General features: G+C 44.7%; 1 protein-coding gene across 6 annotated transcripts in view; it reads right to left on the bottom strand.

The window, feature by feature from the left end:
• The window catches only part of CTDSPL (CTD small phosphatase like), a 121,440-nt gene that overhangs the window by 3,560 nt on the left and 95,725 nt on the right, over positions 1-22,155 (bottom strand). For 4 of the 6 annotated variants that reach the window (XM_017847401.1, XM_017847404.1, XM_017847399.1 and 1 more), the window contains 5 exons: positions 16,429-16,530; positions 13,221-13,277; positions 9,576-9,668; positions 5,265-5,450; positions 288-409 (listed from right to left, as the gene is read on the bottom strand). In XM_017847401.1, the coding sequence (XP_017702890.1) occupies positions 288-409; positions 5,265-5,450; positions 9,576-9,668; positions 13,221-13,277; positions 16,429-16,530 (560 nt within the window). The other 2 variants (XM_017847405.1, XM_017847400.1) reach the window with 2 other exon arrangements.

Raw genomic sequence — 22,155 nt, 5'->3', positions numbered from 1 at the left:
TTTTTTTTTTTTTTTTTTTTTTCTATTTTTTTCTTTTTGGTATGTTTTAAGAAAAGCAAATCCAGTAAAATGCATGTCCCTTTATGAAATTTGTTAAAAGAGTTCTTTTAAAATAGTTGTTTCTGTTCTTAAAAAAACAAAACAGGTAGGCATGGCCACATTCACCCTGTGGCCTGGAGCACAGAGTATCCTCACTTTCAGCTTCCAGGGAGCTGAGGACAGGCAGGTCCCCTGAGGCCAGAGGTTCCAGAGTGCACAGGCGGGAGGCAGGCAGAGGCCGGGGCTACCTATTGCAGAGTCTGTGCAGCATGCTGTACACGTCGTCCTCCCGGCTCAGGCCCTCAAAGAAGGGGATGAGGTCCAGCAGCTCCGTGTCCGTCATGTCATCAAACCAGGACTGCACAGGCACCTGGAAGACAGTGCATGGAGGAGGCAGCAGGACTGCATCTAGCGCTGGGGGCTGCTCCTAACCTAAGTGGGTACCTGGACTTTGAGCATTTTTTTTGGTAAGGACAACTGGTGTCATCATCGTTATCATCATCATTTTGTTTGTTCCCTTGTTCAAATCGAGGCCAATCCAAAGCTAAATGGCTTGGGAGATGGCTCAGGGAGGCAAAGTTAAATGTACCCAGTTTGTATGCATTTGCCTGTTTTGTTTTCCTGCTACAGAAAACGTGGCCAGAGCATAGCATAGAATGTATGAGAACTAGCCTTGCTACTTGCCAACTTCCAAAAGCTCTTTCTACTGCACAAGTCGGCTCCTTGCACCTCAGAGCACTTGGAGTCAGAGGTTACATGCTAACCACTGACAGCGGGGAGCTCACATCCAGGACACAGGAAGGCTTCCACTTAGGGTCATTGTGCAATATTACATCACAAAGAGAAGTGGTAAATTTCCTCCCTTGCTTAACAGTGATTAGTTAAAAGCAGAAGTCTAAAACTGTAGAACATTTTGAAGCTACGGGCAAAGACAGGATTTTCCCTTAGTTTCAGGCACAGGAGTGGCGAGGGGTGGTAGCCAGGGGTACAAAGAAGAGATTTATAAACAAATTTGAATAAACCAAACGTGTTTAAAAGTAACATTTTAGCCCTTTTCCAAATCTAAAGATAGCTTAGAAACACAGACATTTATTACATAATTTTGAAAAATAAAGTAAGGGTTAATAAAGAAATGACTACGCCTAGGGGATGGGGAGCGAGTGGAGGAGAGTGCAGAAAAGAACGGACTTCTCTATCTTTATTTATAGGTTTGATGTCGGAACCATGTAAATGTGTTATAAATTAAAATACAATTAAACCATTCAGAAAAAAAGCAATAAAAGTCAATCTAAGTGTATATAAAATTGGTGACACAACCACACAATTACTTCAAGTGATTTGTGTGCATGTGTGAGACAGGGTCACACACTGTCACCCATGCTGGAGTGCAGCGGTACAATCATAGCTCTGCAGCCTTGACCTCCTGGGCTCAAGTGATCCTTCCACTCAGCCTCCCAAGTAGCTGGGACTATAGGCATGTGACACCATGCTTGGCTCATTTTTTTTTTTTGAGACGGAGTTTTGCTCTTGTTGCCCAGGCTGGAGTGCAATGGCATGATCTCGGCTCACTGCAACCTCCACCTCCTGGGTTCTCCTGCTTCAGCCTCCTGAGTAGCTGGGATTACATGCGCCTGCTGCCATGCCCAGCTAGTTTTTGTATTTTAGTAGAGACAGGGTTTCGCCATGTTGGTCAGGCTGGTCTCCAACTCCTGACCTCAGGTGATCCACCCCCTCGGCCTCCCAAAGTGCTGGGATTACAGGCGTGAGCCACCACCCCCAGCCTTTCTTTCTTCTTTTTTTTTTTTTAGTAGCGATGGGATCTTGCTTTGTTGCCCAGGGTGGTTTCAAACTCCTGAGCTCAAGCAATCCTCCCTCCTCAGCCTCCCAAAGTGCTGGGATTACAGGCAGCCAGGTAAGCCACCAAGCCTGGTATTCAAGTGATTTTAAAACATGGTGTTATAACTATACATCTCTCTAAAAATTCCTAAGCTGCATACAGTTGTCTTATTATTAGTCATAATTTAGTACTGCTACTGAAATTATTCAACATATACTACAGAATAAATCAAATATATAATTATGTTAATATCTTTAGAAATCAAGAGTTGCAGCATAAGATAAAGAGATACAAATACAAAACAAAGAAGCGAAGAAGTTACATAAAAACTTATCTTAACATTAAATTGGAAAAACCAGTATGAACTTATGATTTAGTTTTCTTTCTAAAATATGTCATTTTAGCTCTGCCCTGTAGTATGGGCTAGAAGTAAAGTATATCCCATTAGCAATGAAAATTCACCTAAACTGTGGTCTCTAAATACCACTTCCACTAATAGGAACCAGGCAACATACAAAAATGGGTGGTTCCAGGGCTGAGGCAAGAAATGTTCATGATGAGCCTGGAACATCTTGTTGTTTAAGAAAGCAAGGAAGCTACAGGTTGAGCATCCCTAATCTGAAAAAATCTGAGTTCCAAAATGCCCCCAAAATCCAAAATTTTTTGAGCACTGACATGGCACCACAAGTGGAAAATTCTATACCTGACCTCATGTGCCAGGTGGTAGTGAAAATGCAGGCACATGATACATGGTTTATTTAGTGTCCCCAAATTATAAAAAAAATTGTATAAAATTACCTTTAGGCTATGTGTACAAGCTGTACATAAAATAGAAATGAATTTCATGTTTAGACTTGGTTCCATGCCCAAGATATCCAATTATGTATATGCAAATATTCCCAAATCCTAAAAAATCCAAAATCCAAAACACTTCTGGTGCCAAGCATTTTAGATAAAGAATATTCAACCTATATCAAAGACTTGTTATTTTAAGGGATCTCCATAGCCAAAGGTGAAAATTTGAGAATGCAAAAGAATAACAAATGGGCTGAAACTACAACAAATCCGTGAGTTCATAATGATACTAAAAAAAAATTATTGGCTACTTTTGGAGGCCGCTAGGACACCAACTCATTAGTCTGAAAATAGAAATTGCCATTTTGCAATTCCTCATGAAATAGTGGGTATAGACAATGATCACCAACAACTGCTAAAATTATGAGGTGAGAGGTTCATAGGGAATTTTATAATAGATGGATCAGGCTAACACCACCTGAACCCAATGATCAATTTTAAATCTTTAAAAGTGGGGTAACCTGACATTTTATGCCTCCTGATATATCTTCATAAGCATATAATACCTATGATGTATTCTTTTTTCTTCTTTTTTTTTGACATAGGGTCTTGCTCTGTCACTCAGGCTGAAGTGCAGTGGCATGAACATGGCTCACTGCAGCCTCGACCTCCTGGGCTCAAGAGATCTTCCCACCTCAGCCTCCCAAGTAGCTGGAACCACAGTGGAACCACAGGTGTGTGCCACCCCATCTGGCTAATTTTTCTTTTTTTAAGAGATAGGGTCTTGCCATGTTGCTCAGGCTGGTCTCAAATTCCTGGGCTCAAGTGATCACCTGCCTTGGCTTCCCAAAGTGCTGGGATTATAGGTGTGAGCCATTGCACCTGGCCTCTATGATATATTCTTGCAAAAAAAAAAAAAAATCTAATCAAGCAATAGAGCTCTAATTACTTGTTTAGAGGATATAAGGTGGCTATAAAAACATATTAAACATCATCACAAGGCAGCAGCTGGACAAATCCAGAATGTAGGAGATTTCTACAAGACAAAACACCAGGGCTTCTTCAACAAATAAATGGCATAAAAGAGAAAAGGAGAGGAAAGGGAGATGTTAAGTTTACAAAAGAATGAAGAGACATGGTAACCAAAGCAATGCATGGATCTTTTTGGATCCCCATTGAAATACTCCAAATGCACGACACTTTGAGATGACAGGGACAATGTGACCACAGTCTGGATATCAGACAATGTAAGAAACTATTACTTTGTCAAATCTGACCACGACTTGTGATTATATTAAAAAGGAATCCTTATCCGTTAGAGACACATTACCAAATATATTATGTTGAATTTGATTTACTCAGTAAAATGAACATATTTACATATAAATACATTTGGAGTATTTATTCAAATAACGATTCCACACTAGCCAAATGAATCGCGTTTGAATTGTTTTTGGTTACAAGCAGGACTGCAGAGTTCTGGATTCAAGGAAAGGACTTTTGCAGGCTTTTGTAGAATCTGAGAAGCCTGTGCTTGAGAGGAAGCATCCTCTCCAGGGAAACACGCCTGGTCTAGGGGCCTGATGTGGCAGTGACTGAGGGGTCAGCAGTCACCAGAGGCCCTGGTTGGCCTCTCTTCCCCTGGAAGTGTCGGGCAGCAGGGAGGAAGGCAGTCCCTCTTGCCCTGAGAGTTGTACTGCACCCAGTGAGTAGGCACCGAGAGCTGCCATGGTCCAGGGAGCTTTATGTAGGAAATGTTCCCAATGGGTGCTTTTTAGACATCATGATGAGGTAGCAAAGCTTGGTAGTCTCATTTGAAGACCTTATTGAAGTGTTTTATTCATCTTTTTTTTTTGAGACGAAGTCTCCCTCTGTCACCAGGCTGGAGTGCAGTGGTGGGATCTCAGCTCACTGCAACCTCTGCCTCCTGGGTTCAAGTGATTGCCCTGCCTCAGCCTCCCGAGTAGCTGGGACTATAGGTGCACGCCACCACGCCCAGCTAATTTTTTGTATTTTAGTAGAGACGGGGTTTTACCATGTTGGCCAGGATGGTCTCGATCGCCTGACCTCGTGATCCATCTGCCTCGGCCTCCCAAAGGACTGGGATTACAGGCATGAGCCACCACACCCGGCCTATTCATTCTTAAGAAATACTTCTGTTAAAGAGATCAATCAGGCCTCCTTAGCCTACAGGGGTCATGAAGTCCTAGGCAGTAGCTGGCTCCAGGAGGTTAATGCCAACAGAACCCTTGTCAATAACAATACTAAAAATATTGATAAGACGATACAGGCTTACAGCATTTATCAGTCTCTAGCACTGTTCTAAGTGCTTTTTGTATATTGCCACACTGCAACCTCCAATAATCCTATGAGATCAGCATTCCTATAATTCCCATTTGACAGATGAGGCAACCGAGGCTCAATGAGGTTACATAACTTGCTCAATGACGTGCAACTGCTAAATGGCAGAGCTGGGATTTCATTAGGAAAAGACCCAGAGACCTTCTTTTGTAGGTGCTTAAAAGTGGTGCTTGCCTGGCAAGACAGAGGGCTCAGATGGAGCATGACATTTTCTTTCTTTGGGGCCACTTACTGCATTCTCAGGATGGAAGATGTATGAGGCAGGGGAATTGTCGACAATGATCACTTTGCTCAGCTCCCGCCCAAGGCGACTCAGGTCCTTCACATAGTTCCCACGATGAAAAACACAGGATTCTCTGAAGAGCCGGGCCCGGAACACACCCCAGCGGTCTAGGAGGTCAGCCACAGGGTCTGCATACTGGAAAAGAGGTGTCACAATGAAGGCTGCGTGCCTAAAAGAGTCCCCAAACCCTGACCTACAGCAACAAGATCCAGATTATGTTTTTTAAAAAGGGATTTAATAATTAGATGTGTTTTAGGATCCTGGTTATTTTCCTCTCTGTGTACATAAGATGGCACTGGATTCTTCCATTTCTCTCACATCCAACCCATCAGAAATTGTCAGTTTCATCTCCAAAAATAGCCTGACTCCATTTGCATCTCTCTATTTATATTGCCACCACCCTTAGCCCGGGCCTCGAATCTCTGGCCTGGGATGGCTGTGTGAGCCTCGTGAAAAACCTGTCTTTCTAGCCCATTCACCTAGAAGCTGTCAGAGTGGCCACTGGAAAACATATGTGCGATCGTGTCACTCCTCTGCTGAAAACTCCACTGTCTACACACTGCACTTGGAGTAAAGCCCACGTTCCTCACTGCCGCGTCCCACATGGCCACAGCTGAATGATCTCCATCTGGAGCTCCTGGAGCCACACTGGCTTTAAGCATGGTCAGGACCTTTGTACCAGTGTTCTCCCTGCATGCGTTCTCTCCCAGCTCTTTGCAGAACATTTGTCTCCTGGTTTTTCGGTCTTGACTTCCTCTCCCATCCATCTAGAGCCACCTCTATCTTCCTTTGTGGGTCGTTTCCCTCACAGAGTGGAGCACCACATGGGATTGCTTGATTTCCTCTCTACTTGTCAGGGCCCAGGCCTGAAACATCCCACCACCACATCCCTAGTACCTCCAAGAGTACCTACCACAACAGGGGCTCAGTAAACACGAATTTCACCACTGAATGAATGAGCTGGCTCCAATGTGTCTTGAATGGCATGACACTGCCCCCTAGAGGTCCCGTGGGCACTTGGGCCAGACCAGCTGCTGAGTGACAGGATGGTGCCCAGCCATCCACTCCCATGGGTGCCCATCCACTTCCTTGAAGCCCAGGAGCTGGGTGGGAATTTGAGCCCAGATTACAGTTGGGGATCGTCCTGCCTGACCCTCTCTCATGACCTAGGCAATTTCCCCCAAAGCAGGCTTGGATAAAGAAATAAAGGGGTTTCTGAGAGAAAATCCTCGTAACTGAAGATACCTAAAAGAGTGGACCATACTGAGTGGCTGGGCCTGGAAGAAAGAGGAGCAGTTTCCAAGCCTGACACGAGGCCAGGCCCCTGCACAAAGACCAAGTAAGGGGTACAACCAGGCATCAGCGGGACCCAGTGACTCTGCCAGGGAGGCAGAGAGCACCTGTGGCTGGTGGCGCTGGGAAGGCCAGCAGTGGAGTGCAGAGCAAGTGCCGGCACAGCTGTGGGACGTGGGCTGCAGAGCTGCAGGCAGCAGCTGTGATTCCATGGGAACATCCTCTCCTCTCCAAGGACATCCTGTAGAAGACAGAGTCCAGAAGCAGCTGTGTTTCCTACTGGCCAAGGGAGGTGAGAGCTTAGGGCACTGGAGGTGAACGCTCAGGGCACTACAGCTACCTGCTGGTGAGGCTAGCCAGGGGCCACGTGGGTGGGTTGTGGGCAACTGAGTCCAGATCAGGGGTATCCCATCTTTCAGCTTCCCTGGGCCACATTGGAAGAACTGTCTTGGGTCACACATAAAACACCACCACTAACAATAGGTGACGAGCTTTCAAAAAATCTCATGTTTTAAGAAAGTTTACGAATTTGTGTTGGGCCACATCTAAAGCTGTTCTGGGCTATACACAGCCTGTGGGTCACAGGTTGGACAAGCTTGCTCTAAATGGAAAAAGATGATCCATTTCCTCATAATCATGAACACTTGTGGTGGCACCTATCTTTCAAGAAAGTGTCTGAGTCTGAGGCCTAGAGGATGAATGTGAAGAATGTAAGCTTCACAAGGGCAGGGACTTTGTCTCTTTTTTTCTTTGCTATATCCCCAGGATTTAGTACTGTGCCTGATACATAATGGGTACTAAGTAAGTATTTGCTGGGTGAATGAGGGAGAAATGACAAAGAAGCAGATACTGAAAGGCTATGACAGTCAGCTTGAGGTTCCTGCAGGCTCCTGGGCAGCAGGCAAGGAGGTCCACTGCACCACTACTGCTGGCCGGGAGCCAAGCCCAGAGCCAAGGACAGGGACATGACTACCCATCAGCAGGACATGTGCATCAGGGAGGAAAGAGGGTGGAAGGCTGCACTTGGAAGCTGATTCGGCTCAGCTAGGCTGGAGTAGCAGCAAGAGAAGGGTTGAAGAGACAGATGGAGGGGCAGGTGGGAGCCATCCAGGAAGAGAAACCGAACAAGGATGTTTAAGCAAATGCTGGGGACAATGCCAAGGAAGAGTGTTTTCAATTTTCCCAAACAAAAACCAGCTCTCACTTCACTGCTACCGGTGCAGTCTTCTTGTTTATTTCTTTGGTTATTGCTTCAGGCTCTTCAGCATCTCAGAGCACTGCTGGAAGAGCCACTGACGCCACAGATAACAATTAGTCTTGGTACCACTCATCTGAAAGATTACCCACTGGGAAAGATTCTATTTTCCCTGAGGCCTTGTTCTCTTTTTGACAAGCAAAAATAAGGGCCAGGATTTTGAATCCCACTCCACTGGCTTATGCTCTAAGGCCTGGTGATGAGTCTGGCAGCATTTGTGCAAGTGGGGCTCTCGCTCCCCTCCATCATCACAAAGAGGGACCCAACCAGCAATGGCCAGGCCAGCAAAGCAGTGGAACACGCAGAGGAAGAGAAGGGAGTGTGGGCACTAGGGCACCATCCAGAAGCAGGACATGGCAGAGGAAGCTACTGTGTGATATCCTGGAGACAGGCAAATGGCTAACCTGAGCCCCAGAAAACTCATCTTTGGGACCACTCAGGGTTCCTGAGATGCCCATGGAGACAACTGTGGTGCTACCAACAAATGGATGGTGTCAGCCCCATCAAAGTCAGAGTTTGGGAAATGGTCAAGGCAAGGATCTTCCGGGAGGAGCAAGGCCTATCCTGCCTGCCCACACAGCACAGGCACCCTGCCACACCTGTGAAGAGGAAGACTAAACCATACTGGGAGGCTTGGGAATCTGCTAGTTTCCTTAAACAGTGGAGAGGACAAAGAAACCATTCTTTTTGGTCAGAGGCAGTGTAGATTTTAGGTCAGATTCATATCAAGCTTTAGGATCAAGACATGTCTGAATGATTTTATTACCATCAACAAATATACATATACATAGTTTTGAGATGGAGTCACTGTTGCTCAGGGTGGAGTGCAGTGGTGCGACCTCAGCTCATTGCAACCTCTGCCTTCTGGGTTCAAGCAATTCTCGTGCCTCAGCCTCCCGAGTATGTCAGGCTGGTCTTGAACTCCTGACTTCAAGTGATACACCCTCCTTGGCCTCCCAAAGTGTTGGGATTACAGGCGTGAGCAATCATGCCTGGCCTATCATCATCAATAAATAACTGTAACACAAAATAATGAACATCAGCAGTGTTTACCACGTGACAATGCCCACCACAGTATGTGGAACACAGCAAGTGCTCAATGAATACTTGCTGTACGTGAGTCAGACACTGTGCTAAGTCGTTTACATCTGTTATTTCATGTGATCTAGCCACAGGGTGAATGGAATTATCCCCAATTTATAGAAGAAGCCGACATGAGAAGTGAAGTAACTTGCCTCAGATCATACAGCTCATTAGGGCAGTCGGAACTCTCATTCAGTCCACGCATGTGGGTGAGTGCCCAATATTTATCTCTCACTTGCTTCTCCCTCAAATCTGTGGAAGCAAACCCCAAGGACACAGGGGCCTCTAGCATTTGGTGGACAGTCAATGGTTGAGGGGTCACCATCCTTTGTCTGTTACACTGGACCTGTTTGTGATTCTCTGGACTGTGGATACCCAGCTTCAGGTGGCTGCACACAGCAACATCATGGAGCATTTGTTCTAAGTGCTCCCTGTCACCATGGTAACCCAGAAGGCTTTCAGGCTGGCACCATGCACATGGCCTCCATCCATCCCATCTGGGGTGGGAACCTGTCACCATAGAAATAGCTTCCCCCACCAAAACAAAGGGCTGCTTGACAGATTGGGGGTAGGGGTGGAGGGGCTGGGAGTACCAGGTTTCGAGTGTGGAGCTGGGAAGCAGGACTCACCTTGGCCAAGCTGGCAGTAAAGAGCACACATTCAAAAAGCTGCCCCATCCTCTGGAGGAACTCATCCACATGTGGCCGCTTCAGCACATACACCTGCAATGGCAGGAGACAGCAGGCTGGTCAGGTGTGGCAGTTGTTGGGGATGGCCTGGGGCCCAACTGCCCACTGTAGGAAGAACTGCTACTAAGGTTCCTGCCTCCCTCCTCCAGGTCTATGCGCAGCAGGCAGAGGCCCAGACTGTATGAGGGGCTATGGAGTCAGACATGGCACTCCTCGGACAGGGCTCCAGGTCTGAGTTCACTGCAGACGCCTCTCCTAAGGGAAAAAGAGAAGCTGACCATGGTGTGAGGGTCTTGGGGATATTCAGGGCCAGCAAGTAGAAGGGTTGTACCATGTTTGTGTGTAATGACTGATTCATTTCACGTGTGTTTCTTGGCATCTGCTGAAGGTCAGGACCTATGTGGGCACAGGCCATGGTCTGGGTGTTGTCCTTTTAGAGGTCCAGGCCCAGCCTACTGCCCAGCAGGTCTGGGATTGCTCTGGTTGCCACCTTCTGTTCTGGATGGACATCCCCCTTACTAGGAAGGTCTGGGGCTGAAGCATAGGCCCAGCAAAGCTGCAAGAAGGGGCTTCCTTGTCAGCTTGGGAAGATGTCTATGACACCATAAAGGTTGGGCTTGGTACATTTCAGGGGATATGAAACCATTCTATTTCTGGACCCCTGACATAACCCATCAGGAGGGGTCTCTGAGCAGAGGGGTGCAAAGAGTAGCCTTTTCTAGAATGGCTGGGCTCTGTGTACCCTTTTGACCAGGCTAGGCCGGGGGTAGAAGTGAGGAGGCCAAGCTTCAGACTATACATTGGCTCCTGATTAGGGAGCCTGAATGAATCTGGGGAAACAAGGGAGATGGGAGAGAAGGCAAAGCTAGTGAGAGAAGACATAGGAAGTGGGAGGAGGGAAAAACTAATTCAAACTTGAATAAATTCCACTTGAAATTAGCCACTTCACTAAAATAAATCAAACTCTTTAAAATTCAATTCAGCATATTTACTGAGCCCCAGCTCTGAGCTTAGTCTGATGTAGTTGCAAAGATGAATAAAACACAGGCCTTGCCCTTGAAGAGCTCACACTCTAGAACAGACATACGCAAAAACATATAAAAATAAACATGACATAATGAAAGTTGTAGTAGAGGGATAAATTAAGGACAATTAACTCCCCTCACAAGGAGAGGGGATTATAGAAGATAACATTTGGCCTGGACCTTGAAGGATAAATAGGAGTTCACCAGGCCAATAAGGATGAGAAGAAGTGGGCTTCCAGGCAGAGGAAACAGTAGAGCGCGAGACCCGAGGCCTGAGAATACTTGAGATGTTACAGAGTAGCCAGGCTGTGTGCCCAGCCATCAGAGGCAGTGAGAGAAGCAGGAGCAGCAGGGGCTGGGAGAGGAAGTGGCTGAAGATGAAGTGAGAGGCAGGTCATGGTGGGCACGTTAGGGCCTTGAATGGCAGATGGAGCAGGTGAGGATGGCAGGAGGAGCAGCAGAGGGGAGATAGATGGGGGCTCTGCACCACATGCTGGGCGTGCTGCTGGCCGAGGAATTCTACACAGAACCAAGGCATTTTCAAGGTGCCAGAAGCAGGAGCTCAGGAGGGCCAGGACTCAGGGAGAAATTCATGGATGACTGAAAGAAGGAGGTCAACATGGGTTTGTGGCTGAGGGTGGAGTGAGGGGCTGGAGGAACAGGATGTCATAGCATGGGTACCAGCACAGCTCTGAGGAGCTGGGAGGCTGGGGAAGGGCTGAGGGCAGGGCCTGTGGCTGCAACAGCTCCAGACTCCCACTCTGCCCACAAGACTCCTCGTTGCCAGCAAACGGGTCAGCAAACGGTGGCCTGTAGTCCTCTGTCTCCCTGGGAGTCCTGCTTGGAAAGCAAGCTTTGCTACATGCAAAGGGCAGGAGCCTGATTTGGGAACTCTGGTGTTGGTGCCTCTGGCAGAGACGTGGGTCCTGAGCCCGGATGCCGGCGTCCAGGCCCGCGTCCCCGTGCAAGTAACCAAGAATAGGCCCATTGGGACCTGCACAGCCTATCCTGGATTACTTGAACGAGGCCACGGCCTTCGCCAGGGCCTTGGTCCTCCTGCTCTTGGCTCCTGTGGCTTCATTCCCTTGGGAGAGAATTTCTGACCCCAGCCCTGGGACCTTGTGATATCACAGCACAGCCCCAAGATGGAGGGTGGGGGAGCTACAGTGGCTCCTGCAAGAATGGGTCAGCAGTGGGCAGGCTGGTCATGCTTACAGTCACGTGGTACAGAGGATTAATTTCTCTCCTAATTCTTGACATGCCATTGGGCAGCCTCTCCTTTGTCTCATCATGAGCACTATGTAACACAAGCCAAGATGATAAATGCAGAAGCCTTAACTGCTTCTCAGATGCTGAATTAATTCAGTTGATGCTTTTGCAAATGTTAAATGCCCAAGTGCCTGCCGTTTTGGCTCTGTGATGGCTTTTAAAAGCATGAAGTGTGGAAACACTAGGGAAAAAGTTGCCTCTCCCGGGGACTGTTTCCTGGCAGGACATCCTGGAGAATAAGCAAGAAAGCAAGGACACGGGAGGGAAGGGACTTGAGTATCAGGAAAAGTGCCCTGGGCCAGGAGGCAGGAGACTGGAATTTTCATTTTAATTCTTCCCATTGCATGACCTTGAACCAACCCCTTCCCTGGCAAAGCCTCAGTTTCACCATCTAGACAATGAGGCAGCTGATTCCCAAGCTTTCACCAGTTCTGACACCTTGCACTCAAGAACCAAAGACTACTGACATTGCTAAGGAAAGATATCCCATTGTGGCTCAAGTACCAGGAAAGTCTTTCCTGGGATATCAGGCCAGATACGCTCCCTTTAAGACCTTGGACTTGACAAGGAATATGGTTAGATCATCCCTGTGGAAAACCTGACAAAAGCTCCCCGGCTTCAACCTCTAAGGCTAGTTTTCCTACAACGTTTTCAATTTGTTCATAAATGAAGCTATTTCCGGAAGAGCTTTATGCAGATAAGGAAAAAAAACAGAAGCAATGAAGATGCATGCCAACTGACTACGACATCTTTATTCATAGCAGCCTGCGGATCCGAAAACTTACACCCTTCCCCCTTTTTCTTTTGGGTTGGGTATTTGCTAAAGATTCTCTGGAGAAAACGATGCGGGAATGATAAGATCAGTCTGGAGCAGCTGGCATTGAAAATGGATACTTTTTCCCGAGAATCCACCATAAGTGGGTGACTTGTGGCATTTTCCTGTTGCCTGCTAGGAGAGTAGCCGAAAGCAATTACACAAGGAAGTTAATTAGACCATCAAGCTAGGCCAGTGGTGGATATGGAAACTTCTGAAAGTCTGCTTCAAATCAAAGAACTATCTGAACTTGTAACCACATCTAATATTTACGACTATAGTTTTCCTTATAATCTCAGTATAAAATAAATTCATTGCAGTGAAAAAAAGAAAAATATTGTATTTATTACAGTATGCTTCCTTTTGATTCAGTAATAAGGAATTATTACTGAAATGAGAATTTAAAAATAAAGTTCATAGGAAATTTAATTACTAAAAAATTTTAATTATAACTCAAATTTAGCTTCAATTTCTTACCTGATGTATAGTTCCATCGATTTCAACCGGAACAATAAAATCAGCATTACTAATAGGCTAGAGAAAAAAGAGACTATAATTAATATGTCTGAAGGAACAAAAAAGCCTGGAAATTTTAGCAAGAAAAAAGCTTGCCTGGACCAATGTTTTGGTTATTGGAAAAAACAGTTCAGGAGGAGGATGCTGAAGCATGCCTTGGTTCCTTAAAATAAGCACAAGCAGGAAAGCACATTATTTTCCATTGTGAATGTCATTACATTTTCAGCATCTTGGTCCAATGTCACCTGCCTGGCCTCAACCAAAAAGTGTGGCACTGCCTGGCTAGAGGATGGGGCTCCTGAAAACTCCAGTTCTTGCCCAGAGTCCTGCTGGGGTGATGCGGAATCACTGCTAGCCACCAGGGGGAGGAGCTGAGCATGTGATGGGCTCAGAGGACAGTGCTGCTTGAGGGAAAACTATTTGTACTTGGACCCACGACTGGGGGCTGCCCTGTGATGGGCTGCTCAGCAGGAGAAGATGGCCACATGGACTCAAAACAGTGCCAAGGCCATGTGGGGGTAAAGTCAGAGGCCACAGGCCATGCCCTTGGGCAGGCTCTTCTTCTCCCTGGACCTCAGTTTCTCCTCTCTTCCTTAGCTATTGTGATGGGTCTGATGCATGCCCATGGCCCCAGTCAGTCCTGAGAATCAGTGATTTCAGGCCCTCCCAGGTAGCCTGGCACCAGCTCCTGCCTTGGGTGGAGGTACAAAGCCAGCCCACCCTATGCCTGCTGTGCTCCAAGGAACACAACATCCAGCACACCCACAAACTTCTGGATATTTTAAATAACTCTCTGACAATATTAATGACATTTAAAATTCAAATATGATTCTTCAGCAGTCACTATGTTCTCAATGATGAACTTACACACAGTTCTCAATGAAATTCCACAAATTAGGTACAAAACTACTTAAATGAACAGGCCCAACTGGATCATCAGCCTGCAAACCCCTGGACAAGAGAACAGAGACAGAAGGAAGGAGAAGGTGTGTGTGGTAGCCACTGGGCAGGAGTGGGAGTACAGCGTCTCTGGTCAGACTCTGAACTGAGGTCTGCTTTTAAGCCCATCACAGTACACACAAACCCTCTTCATTGATATATAAACTAAAAAATAAAAACAAGAAAAACAAAAAACCATGGACAATGCTATGTCATAGCACCGTTACTAAGCACTTAGCTTGTGATCACTGTTTATTTACTCCCAGAGTTGGAAGGCCAAGGATGAGTTCGGTGTCATATAATTTCACAACTAAAATCAGAATCATGCTAAAAAACAAAAGGAAAGACTGAAGGAAGAAACTCTCCCAAGGCATTAGATTATGGAATCACATTCCACGGAGTATATTAAAAGAGAAAAACGATTCCCCAGCTTACAGCAAGCACCATCCTTACTCTCCTCTCTCCTGCTGGTGCAAAGGAGTCTCTGCTACAGCTAGGGTTCTTCACTTGGAATCTATGAACCTATGCATTGTACAAACGTACATTTTTGAAGGGAAGAGGGTTCATAGCTTTCAGATTCTTAAAAGACTTTGAAATGCCCAGAACTCTAAAAACCATCAAGAATATTCTGGTTGCAAATGTAGGCAGGCCAGGGGAGGGAAGAAATGAGGAAATGCCATTCACATTAGCTTGTGGCATCAATGACCTCTGAGCAGGTGCTAGAGACACTGGGGGCTACCAAGGCCCTGCCTTTGGAGCAAGGAACCCTCAGTAACATCGGGTGATCTGGCCAGTGTTGCCCACATTCCCATAGCTGCTTAGGAGGGAGTTCTCTATGCTGTGATGGCAACCGACCCCTGCTCTGAAGGGCTTTCCTTTACAGAGACTTGGAAAAGTCTTGAGCAACTTGCCCATGGGGGAGAAACGGCTTCCAGTGCTATCTAGGGTTAAGCTGGGACACAAGGTCACCATATCCCCTGGACCAACTCTGGAAGGGCCTGGCCCTCAAGTGCTAGGGAATAAGGTGGTCCCTGCATGCCCCAGTGGCCAGAATAAGGCCATTTCTCACTGCTAGAGGTCAGTATGGTCTCTTCTCCACTCTCCAAAGGACTCAAAGACAATTTTCTGGCTTTGCCCTACCAGAAAGGTCTCTGTTTAGTGAGAAGAACAAAGAAGGATGTTTCTGGTAGAAAGGTGTTCAGGCATATTTGACAGCTCTTCTGCTTCCTACAACTTGTAAGGAATGACTGTGGTTCATGTGAGACACATGCCCCATCATGGATGGTGACCCTCATGTCTCTCAGTGAAGGGGAGTCCTAGGCTGGTGGGGGAAATAGGAATGCAGTATAATGATAGAGCAGTCCCATCACCAGAAATAACCCAAGGAAAACAAGACCAGAATCCTAAACACCTGCTTCTTCTCCCCAAACTACCAATCTCTTATTTCCAAACTTTTCATCATTTGCCTCTTTTAAACAATTTATTTCACGTCAAAAAAAAAAAAAAAAAGGTTAACTAACTCATTTCTTAACAGTGTCACCACAGCTCTTCCTGCATGGAGGCCACTTCTGCTGTTTTTCCAGCAGGAAGATGGAGATCAGGAAAGGTGACAGGAAGGAAGAGTGTCTGACCTCCACACCCTTCAGGAGGGAAGTCCTGATGGTAGGTACTCATTTAGCTGTGAAGCTTGCAAAAAACCCCAGCCACCTCTTGTCATGAAGATGCTCAAACTAAATGGCTGAATCTGTTCAGATGCCCTGAAGTCTGGAAAGTCTTCTTCAGAGTTGGGCATCTTTCAAAAATCGATCCGGGAAAATCTCCAGGATACCAGGTCATTTGACAGTTTCCAATAGAGCCTCCCTTCCTTGTCCCAATAAAATACATAGCACTCTGGTCATCTTGACAAATATAAACAGTGTCCTGGGGGCACTGAGTGCCTTGTGCCACCTGAAAAGTATTTCTGCAGGGGTTAGAGTGTTGGAAAATGCAAACCTCCTAAGTAAGAATGAAGTCCCAGTGATGTTGGTAGCTTAGTGGTTTCTTTCCAAACTAACTATGTTAATATTCAACTACTTTAATGTTCACCTGGGTTAATAAGCAGCTCCTGGGATTTCTACATGAAGAGTGAAGTTACACACTAACCACCATAAGCTTTCATCCTTTCTGTTTTCCCTTTTCCAATACAATTGTTATCAAATCACAAAGATCACAGATTTTTATGTTGATTTACCTTAAACGAACTGTGCACCAATGTTTCATCCAAATCAATGACCACGCATTTCTTTCCATAGTCAAGCACCGTCACCTCTGGAAGAAGGTACTTAGCAGGTGGCTAAAGGGCAAAAATAAACCAATATTACCTTTATGTAAAAGACAAACCAATCAGTATTGTATTATACTACTTTCAAACATTTAAATGCCTGGTCAATAAGTAGTTTGCAACTGAAGCTTTATCAAATACTGTGCCACGATATGAATGACTACTATGAAGTCCTAGGCTTTGGAACCAGACAAACCTGGTTTCAATTATCAGCTCTGTCACTTTCTTGGTTGTAAATTGGGATAATAACACCTACCATGAAAGGTTGTTGTTATCAGTTATAATGGCAATAAAACACCCAGCATTTTGCCTCGCACATATATTGGTGGCTACAGTTATTATTAAAATGGATTACACAAGAATGAGTATTTAATTATAATAGGTACTGTAACAACGGAGGTGTGTTTCGTGGGGTCATATTTTGCCTGAAATTCACTGTGGCACATAAGTAGATTTTAGAGCTATGTTGGAACCACAGAATTTTTATTTCTTTAGTGACTGAGATTTTTAAAAAACTTGAAGAGAAACTATAGGCCCACCAGCAAAATGCGGTCCACAGTTATCCCCAACACTAGGAAACAGAAATAAAACTAATCCAGGTACAGTGCCACCTTGTGCCACCACACTGTGGTATAATACTGAGCAAATGTGGTATTTTTACCCCTTGGATTCTCCGCCTCTGAAAGTTATATTTTAATCCACATGTTATTTGTTGACCAAACAATCTATTTATGTCTTAGTAGCAGGTGACTCAAATCTCATGATAAAGAAGTCATAAAGAGTTAATAAAATGCTAGGTATCTTCAGTCAACCATAAAATGCTAGGCATCTTTGGCCAATCTCACTCGACTTAGAGGATTTATTTCTTTAGGCCTTGCCTCATTCTAGAAATGATCTGAAGTATTTTAGTCTACTTTGTGATATATTCAATATCCAGTGTTAACTAATTTTCTGACCTGCACAGAAGGTCAAACTCTCTTTAATATTTCATACAAAAGAAAATACAAGGAAATATCTATTCTGAGCTCCCGAAGAATGGACAATTTAGTTCATCAAATAAAACAAGAAAAAAATGAAATCAAGCAGTATTTCCTTTTACGTGGCCATTTCCTCTTTTTATTTTTTTTGGTTCAAACTGAAAGTCAGTTAATGATCAAAAGTTAATTTTGAACTTTAGCTGGTTCATAGTAAATGTAACACAGGCAGTCAACAGGTTAGGTAAATTTGCAAGTACAATGGTCACCTTGGCAGAGAGAGACTGTCCAGGGTTGCCCAGGAAGGGGCTACGTGTGGAGAAATAAACATTTCTAACTCCATGTTTCTTCCTTCCCAACGTCATCCAAAAGAAAGAGCCTTCATGGCCTCCCACCTCTCTCTGCTGGAAGCAATCCTCCCTAATCCTGCAGCACTGTGAAGGGATGTGGGGATGTGCCTTGGAGACAGGCATGGAATTCGAGGATCTAGAAAGGACTTTGTCCTCTATTACAAACCAGTGAGTCAGCAGGTTATTTAAAAAAAATTAAATTTGCAAAAAGTTTTGTATCAAAAGGTGTTTTAAAAAGGCAGAGTGTGATGAGCTAAGTGAACATGATAGAGAGAATGTGAGTCATTTCTGTTGTTTGGGACAGAGCAGAAAGCATGCTTGTGACCAGAATAAAATTTGTTTGAATTTTTATTACACAATTATTTAATATAAAACACATTCTCATTATAAAGATTATAGACACCAGAGAGATAAAACACAATCATTCTCTTTTCTCTGTCTCCCTTTTGACATTAGTGTCTATCCAGTCCTTTTCCTACGCGTTTATAAACTACTAAAACGTTATAACTTATTAATTTAATTGTTAGCCTGGAAAATAAGGATCTAGAAATTCTAACCCTAGCATCTCTGAAAACATCAAAGATCTGCCAAAAGTAGTTCATTTTCCAAACTCAAGAATAAAGATTACTTTCTTAGCACAGTTAGCCCACACTTTACAAGCATTCTTTAACAGTAAGTAAAACCCCTCATGGTGTTATCTAAGACAGAAAAGTTAACAGTAAGTAAAACCCCTCATGATAAGATCTAAGAAAGAAAATATGGAGAAGGGTGAGAAGGGTGAGACTCATATTAAGCAAGCTATTGATTTTAATTTGTGCTGTAGGGAACAAGGCCAAGTTGGGAGGCAGCAGGCTAGGAGGTTCCATTAATCCTCTGATGTTTCCTAAATGCACACAGCTTCCCTGAGAGCTTGGCTTTAGATTAATGCAAATTCTTCAGCCCGTGGTTAAGAATTCTTTGGGACAGCTGCGTCCTTGGAAGTGTAAGGATGCTATAAAATGGCAATCCGGTGCTTTGTTACTTCAGTTGATCTGTTCAGGTGATGCTTGAATCATTAACTAAGAAATGTCCTGAACCAAGTTTTCTCTGAGGTTTTCATAAAGCTGAAGAACAAGAGAAATACCAGTCATATCAAGAAAGGTCTTTCTTATACAAAATGACTTGCTCAAATGTACACAAAGCACATTGCTGGGGCGTGGGTGGAGGAGGGCCACGGCTTGCCATCCACGGTTTGGGAATGGTATTCGTTCCTGTTCCTTTCCTGGGAGTAAATCTGCAATTTCCTGTCCTTGGCAGAGAACTGGCAGTCATGAAGAGTTAACACTAAGCTTATTTCCTCTTGGAGTACCCACCCCACAAACCCTCATAAATCTTACAGATGTAGTACCTCTTCCTAGTACATTGGATTACTGTTTCCTTACTTAAGATTTCTCAGACTCAAGGTCTGCACGCTGTGCTCCCCAAGCCCTCAGAGCTCCGGGTGGATGTCGGGGCCTAATGCAGGAGGGGAGCAAGAGGATCTCTAGACTGCTTTTAATCAGAATAGCTGTCCTGCTTGTATATTCTTTATAATGTTTTCGTGGAAAGAAGTGTACTATTGCTGTATTAAAAGCCTTAAGCAAATAGCATAGAAACATAGCTGTTAGAAAACAAATCCTCTCCTCTTTCACCACGTTTATGGCTTGGTTACACTGCAAGCCTCATGTTTGTGAGCATCAGTGTGGTGTGTAATTTAAGCAAAAGTGTGGGATCGGTAGGACTCAGGACACAGCCTCAGTGGCGTTCCTCACTGGGGTCAAGGCATTCGAGTGCTCACCTCAAGTCATGACCACCCATACATCAGCAGTTTCAAACTTTCGTTCCCTCTGCACCTTTTTCCTTATCTTTCAATACCCGATGTTCACCAAACAGCCCATGAAGCTTCCCACTAAGAAGGCCCTAAATCCTGGCCCATAGTTGGGAGATGAATGATACTAATGGTAAGGATAAAAATGTCATTTCCAATAGGCATGCAAAACATGATTACTCACTAAATGGTGCTGGGACAACTGAGTAGCCACTTGGAAAAAAAGACAGTTTCCTACTTCATGCCTTACACCAACAAACATTCCAAATGGATCAAAGATATAAAGGTGTAATGGTGAAACTACTAAAAACGATTAAAATACTAGAAGAAAATATACAATCAATGAGCATAAAGGATGACATTAATATTTACTTATATAAAACTAAAACTTCCTTGTGGCCAAAATAATTATAAACAAACAAGGCCAAAAGATATATCATATATTTGGGAAAAGTACTAATTTCCTTAAAATTTAAAACGACAAGCAACACAGCATAAAAAACTAGAGGAAATGAATAGAGAAGAAGAAAGATAGCCAATGATCTTATGAAAAGCTGTTCAAATTCACTGATAAAGAAATGAGATAGGGTCTGGCTCTGTAGCCCAGGCTGGAGTGCAGTGGCGCCATCTCAGCTCACTGCAACCTCCGCCTACTGGGCTCAGGTGATCCTCCCAAGTAGCTGGGACTATAGGCATGCACTACCACGCCTGGTTAATTTTTTTTTTTTTTGAGACTGAGTTTTGCTCTTGTTGCCCAGGCTGGAGTGCAATGGTGCGATCTTGGCTCACGGCAACCTCCGCTTCCCAGGTTCAAGCGATTCTCCTGCCTCAGCTTCCCGAGTTACCTGGGATTAAAGGCATGTACCACCACACCCAGCTAATTGTATTTTTTTTTTTGAGACAGAGTTTTGCTTTTGTTGCCCAGGCTGGAGTGCAATGGCATGATCTCAGCTCACCGCAACCTCCCCTCCCGGGTTCAAGCAATTCTCCTGCCTCAGCCTTCCAAGTAGCTGGGATTACAGGCATGTGCCACCACACCCGGCTAATTTTGTATTTTTAGTAGAAACGGGGTTTCTCCATATTGGTCAGGCGGGTCTGGAACTCCCAACCTCAGGTGATCCACCCGCCTCGGCCTCCCGAAGTGCTGGGATTACAGGCGTGAGCCACCGCGCCCAGCTGCCATGCCCAGTTAATTTTGTGTATATTTTATAGAGATGGGGTTTCACCACATTGCCCAGGCTGGTTGTGAACTCCTGAGCTGAAGCCATCTGCCTGCCTCGGTCTCTCCAAGTGCTTGGGTTATAGGTGTGAGCCACTGCTACCATTCTTTACTTTCAGATTAGCAAAGATTGAAACATTTGATAATCATTTTCAGTAAGGGTATGAGGCAATCTCATAGATACTTCATGGGAATGTAAATTAGCATAGGCTTTTGGAGGACAATTTGGCTTTAATGTACCAATACTGCAATATTATATCCTTTGACCTAGCATTTCCACAAATAGAAACTGATCACAAAGAACTATCACACAAGTCCATAAGCACACAGAAAAGAGGATATTTTTAAGAGAAATATCTGTAATAGCACAGAAGTGGAAACAAAGTAAATGCCATCAATGAAATATAAAACAATGAGGCAGATATATACCTACTAATATTTGGAAAGATGTTCAAGGCATCTTGTTAGAAAGTAACAAGCAATTTGCAGAATGGTGAATACAACACAACTTCATTTATATAACTATGTTTGTGTTTGGAAAACTTCTGGAAGGATAAATGACATATATTAAAAGTGGTACTACCTAGAAGGCAGTAGGACTACATTGAGAGATATTTTCTTTTTGCTTTAATCTTTCAACTTCATGTATGTATGGTATGTATATATGTATTTCCACAGGTGTTAATCCCAAATCCTTCAATATTTAATAATTAACCATGAGCTTGAATTATTGTTTAGCAAAAAATTAAAAGACCAAACCTACACATACAAACAGAGCAGCATGCGAATGAAAAAAGAGGGGTGAAGTGACAGGCACAGATGGGGACCCCAGCTGCAGTTGCTCTGGTCATCACAGGCTTAGAGGATTCTTTACCTTCAGGGCCTGAAGAAGGCTTTCAGGAGGTTGTGGGATCCGGTTTGGAGGCTCAGCACAAGCCCGGATTTCTGGTTCTATGTATGGAACCCTAAGATCTCAGGGCTCCCAGCACTGACCAGGTCCCCCCGAGGTCCAGAAAAGCCAGGACCACGCTGCTTATGTAACCTGCAGCCTTTTCAGGTAGGTGCAAATTTTGCAGGGGCTCCCAAGACTTGATTCCAGGGCTGAGCTGGCCTCAGATGGACTTGGGATCAGTCCTATAATGCTAAGCAGGCAGTGGAAATCACACTGTGCCCACTAGTGGAACTACTTTTCTGGAGGTCATCATTCAAAAATGCAAGTTTCTTTAGCTCAGCTGTTTCTTTGGGCAA

The sequence above is a fragment of the Rhinopithecus bieti genome, unplaced genomic scaffold (assembly GCF_001698545.2).
Source record: "Rhinopithecus bieti isolate Rb0 unplaced genomic scaffold, ASM169854v2 scaffold_30015, whole genome shotgun sequence".
Lineage (NCBI taxonomy): Eukaryota > Metazoa > Chordata > Mammalia > Primates > Cercopithecidae > Rhinopithecus > Rhinopithecus bieti.
The sequence above is the reverse complement of the archived record's forward strand: the minus strand, read 5'-3'. Positions and strand labels throughout refer to the sequence as shown.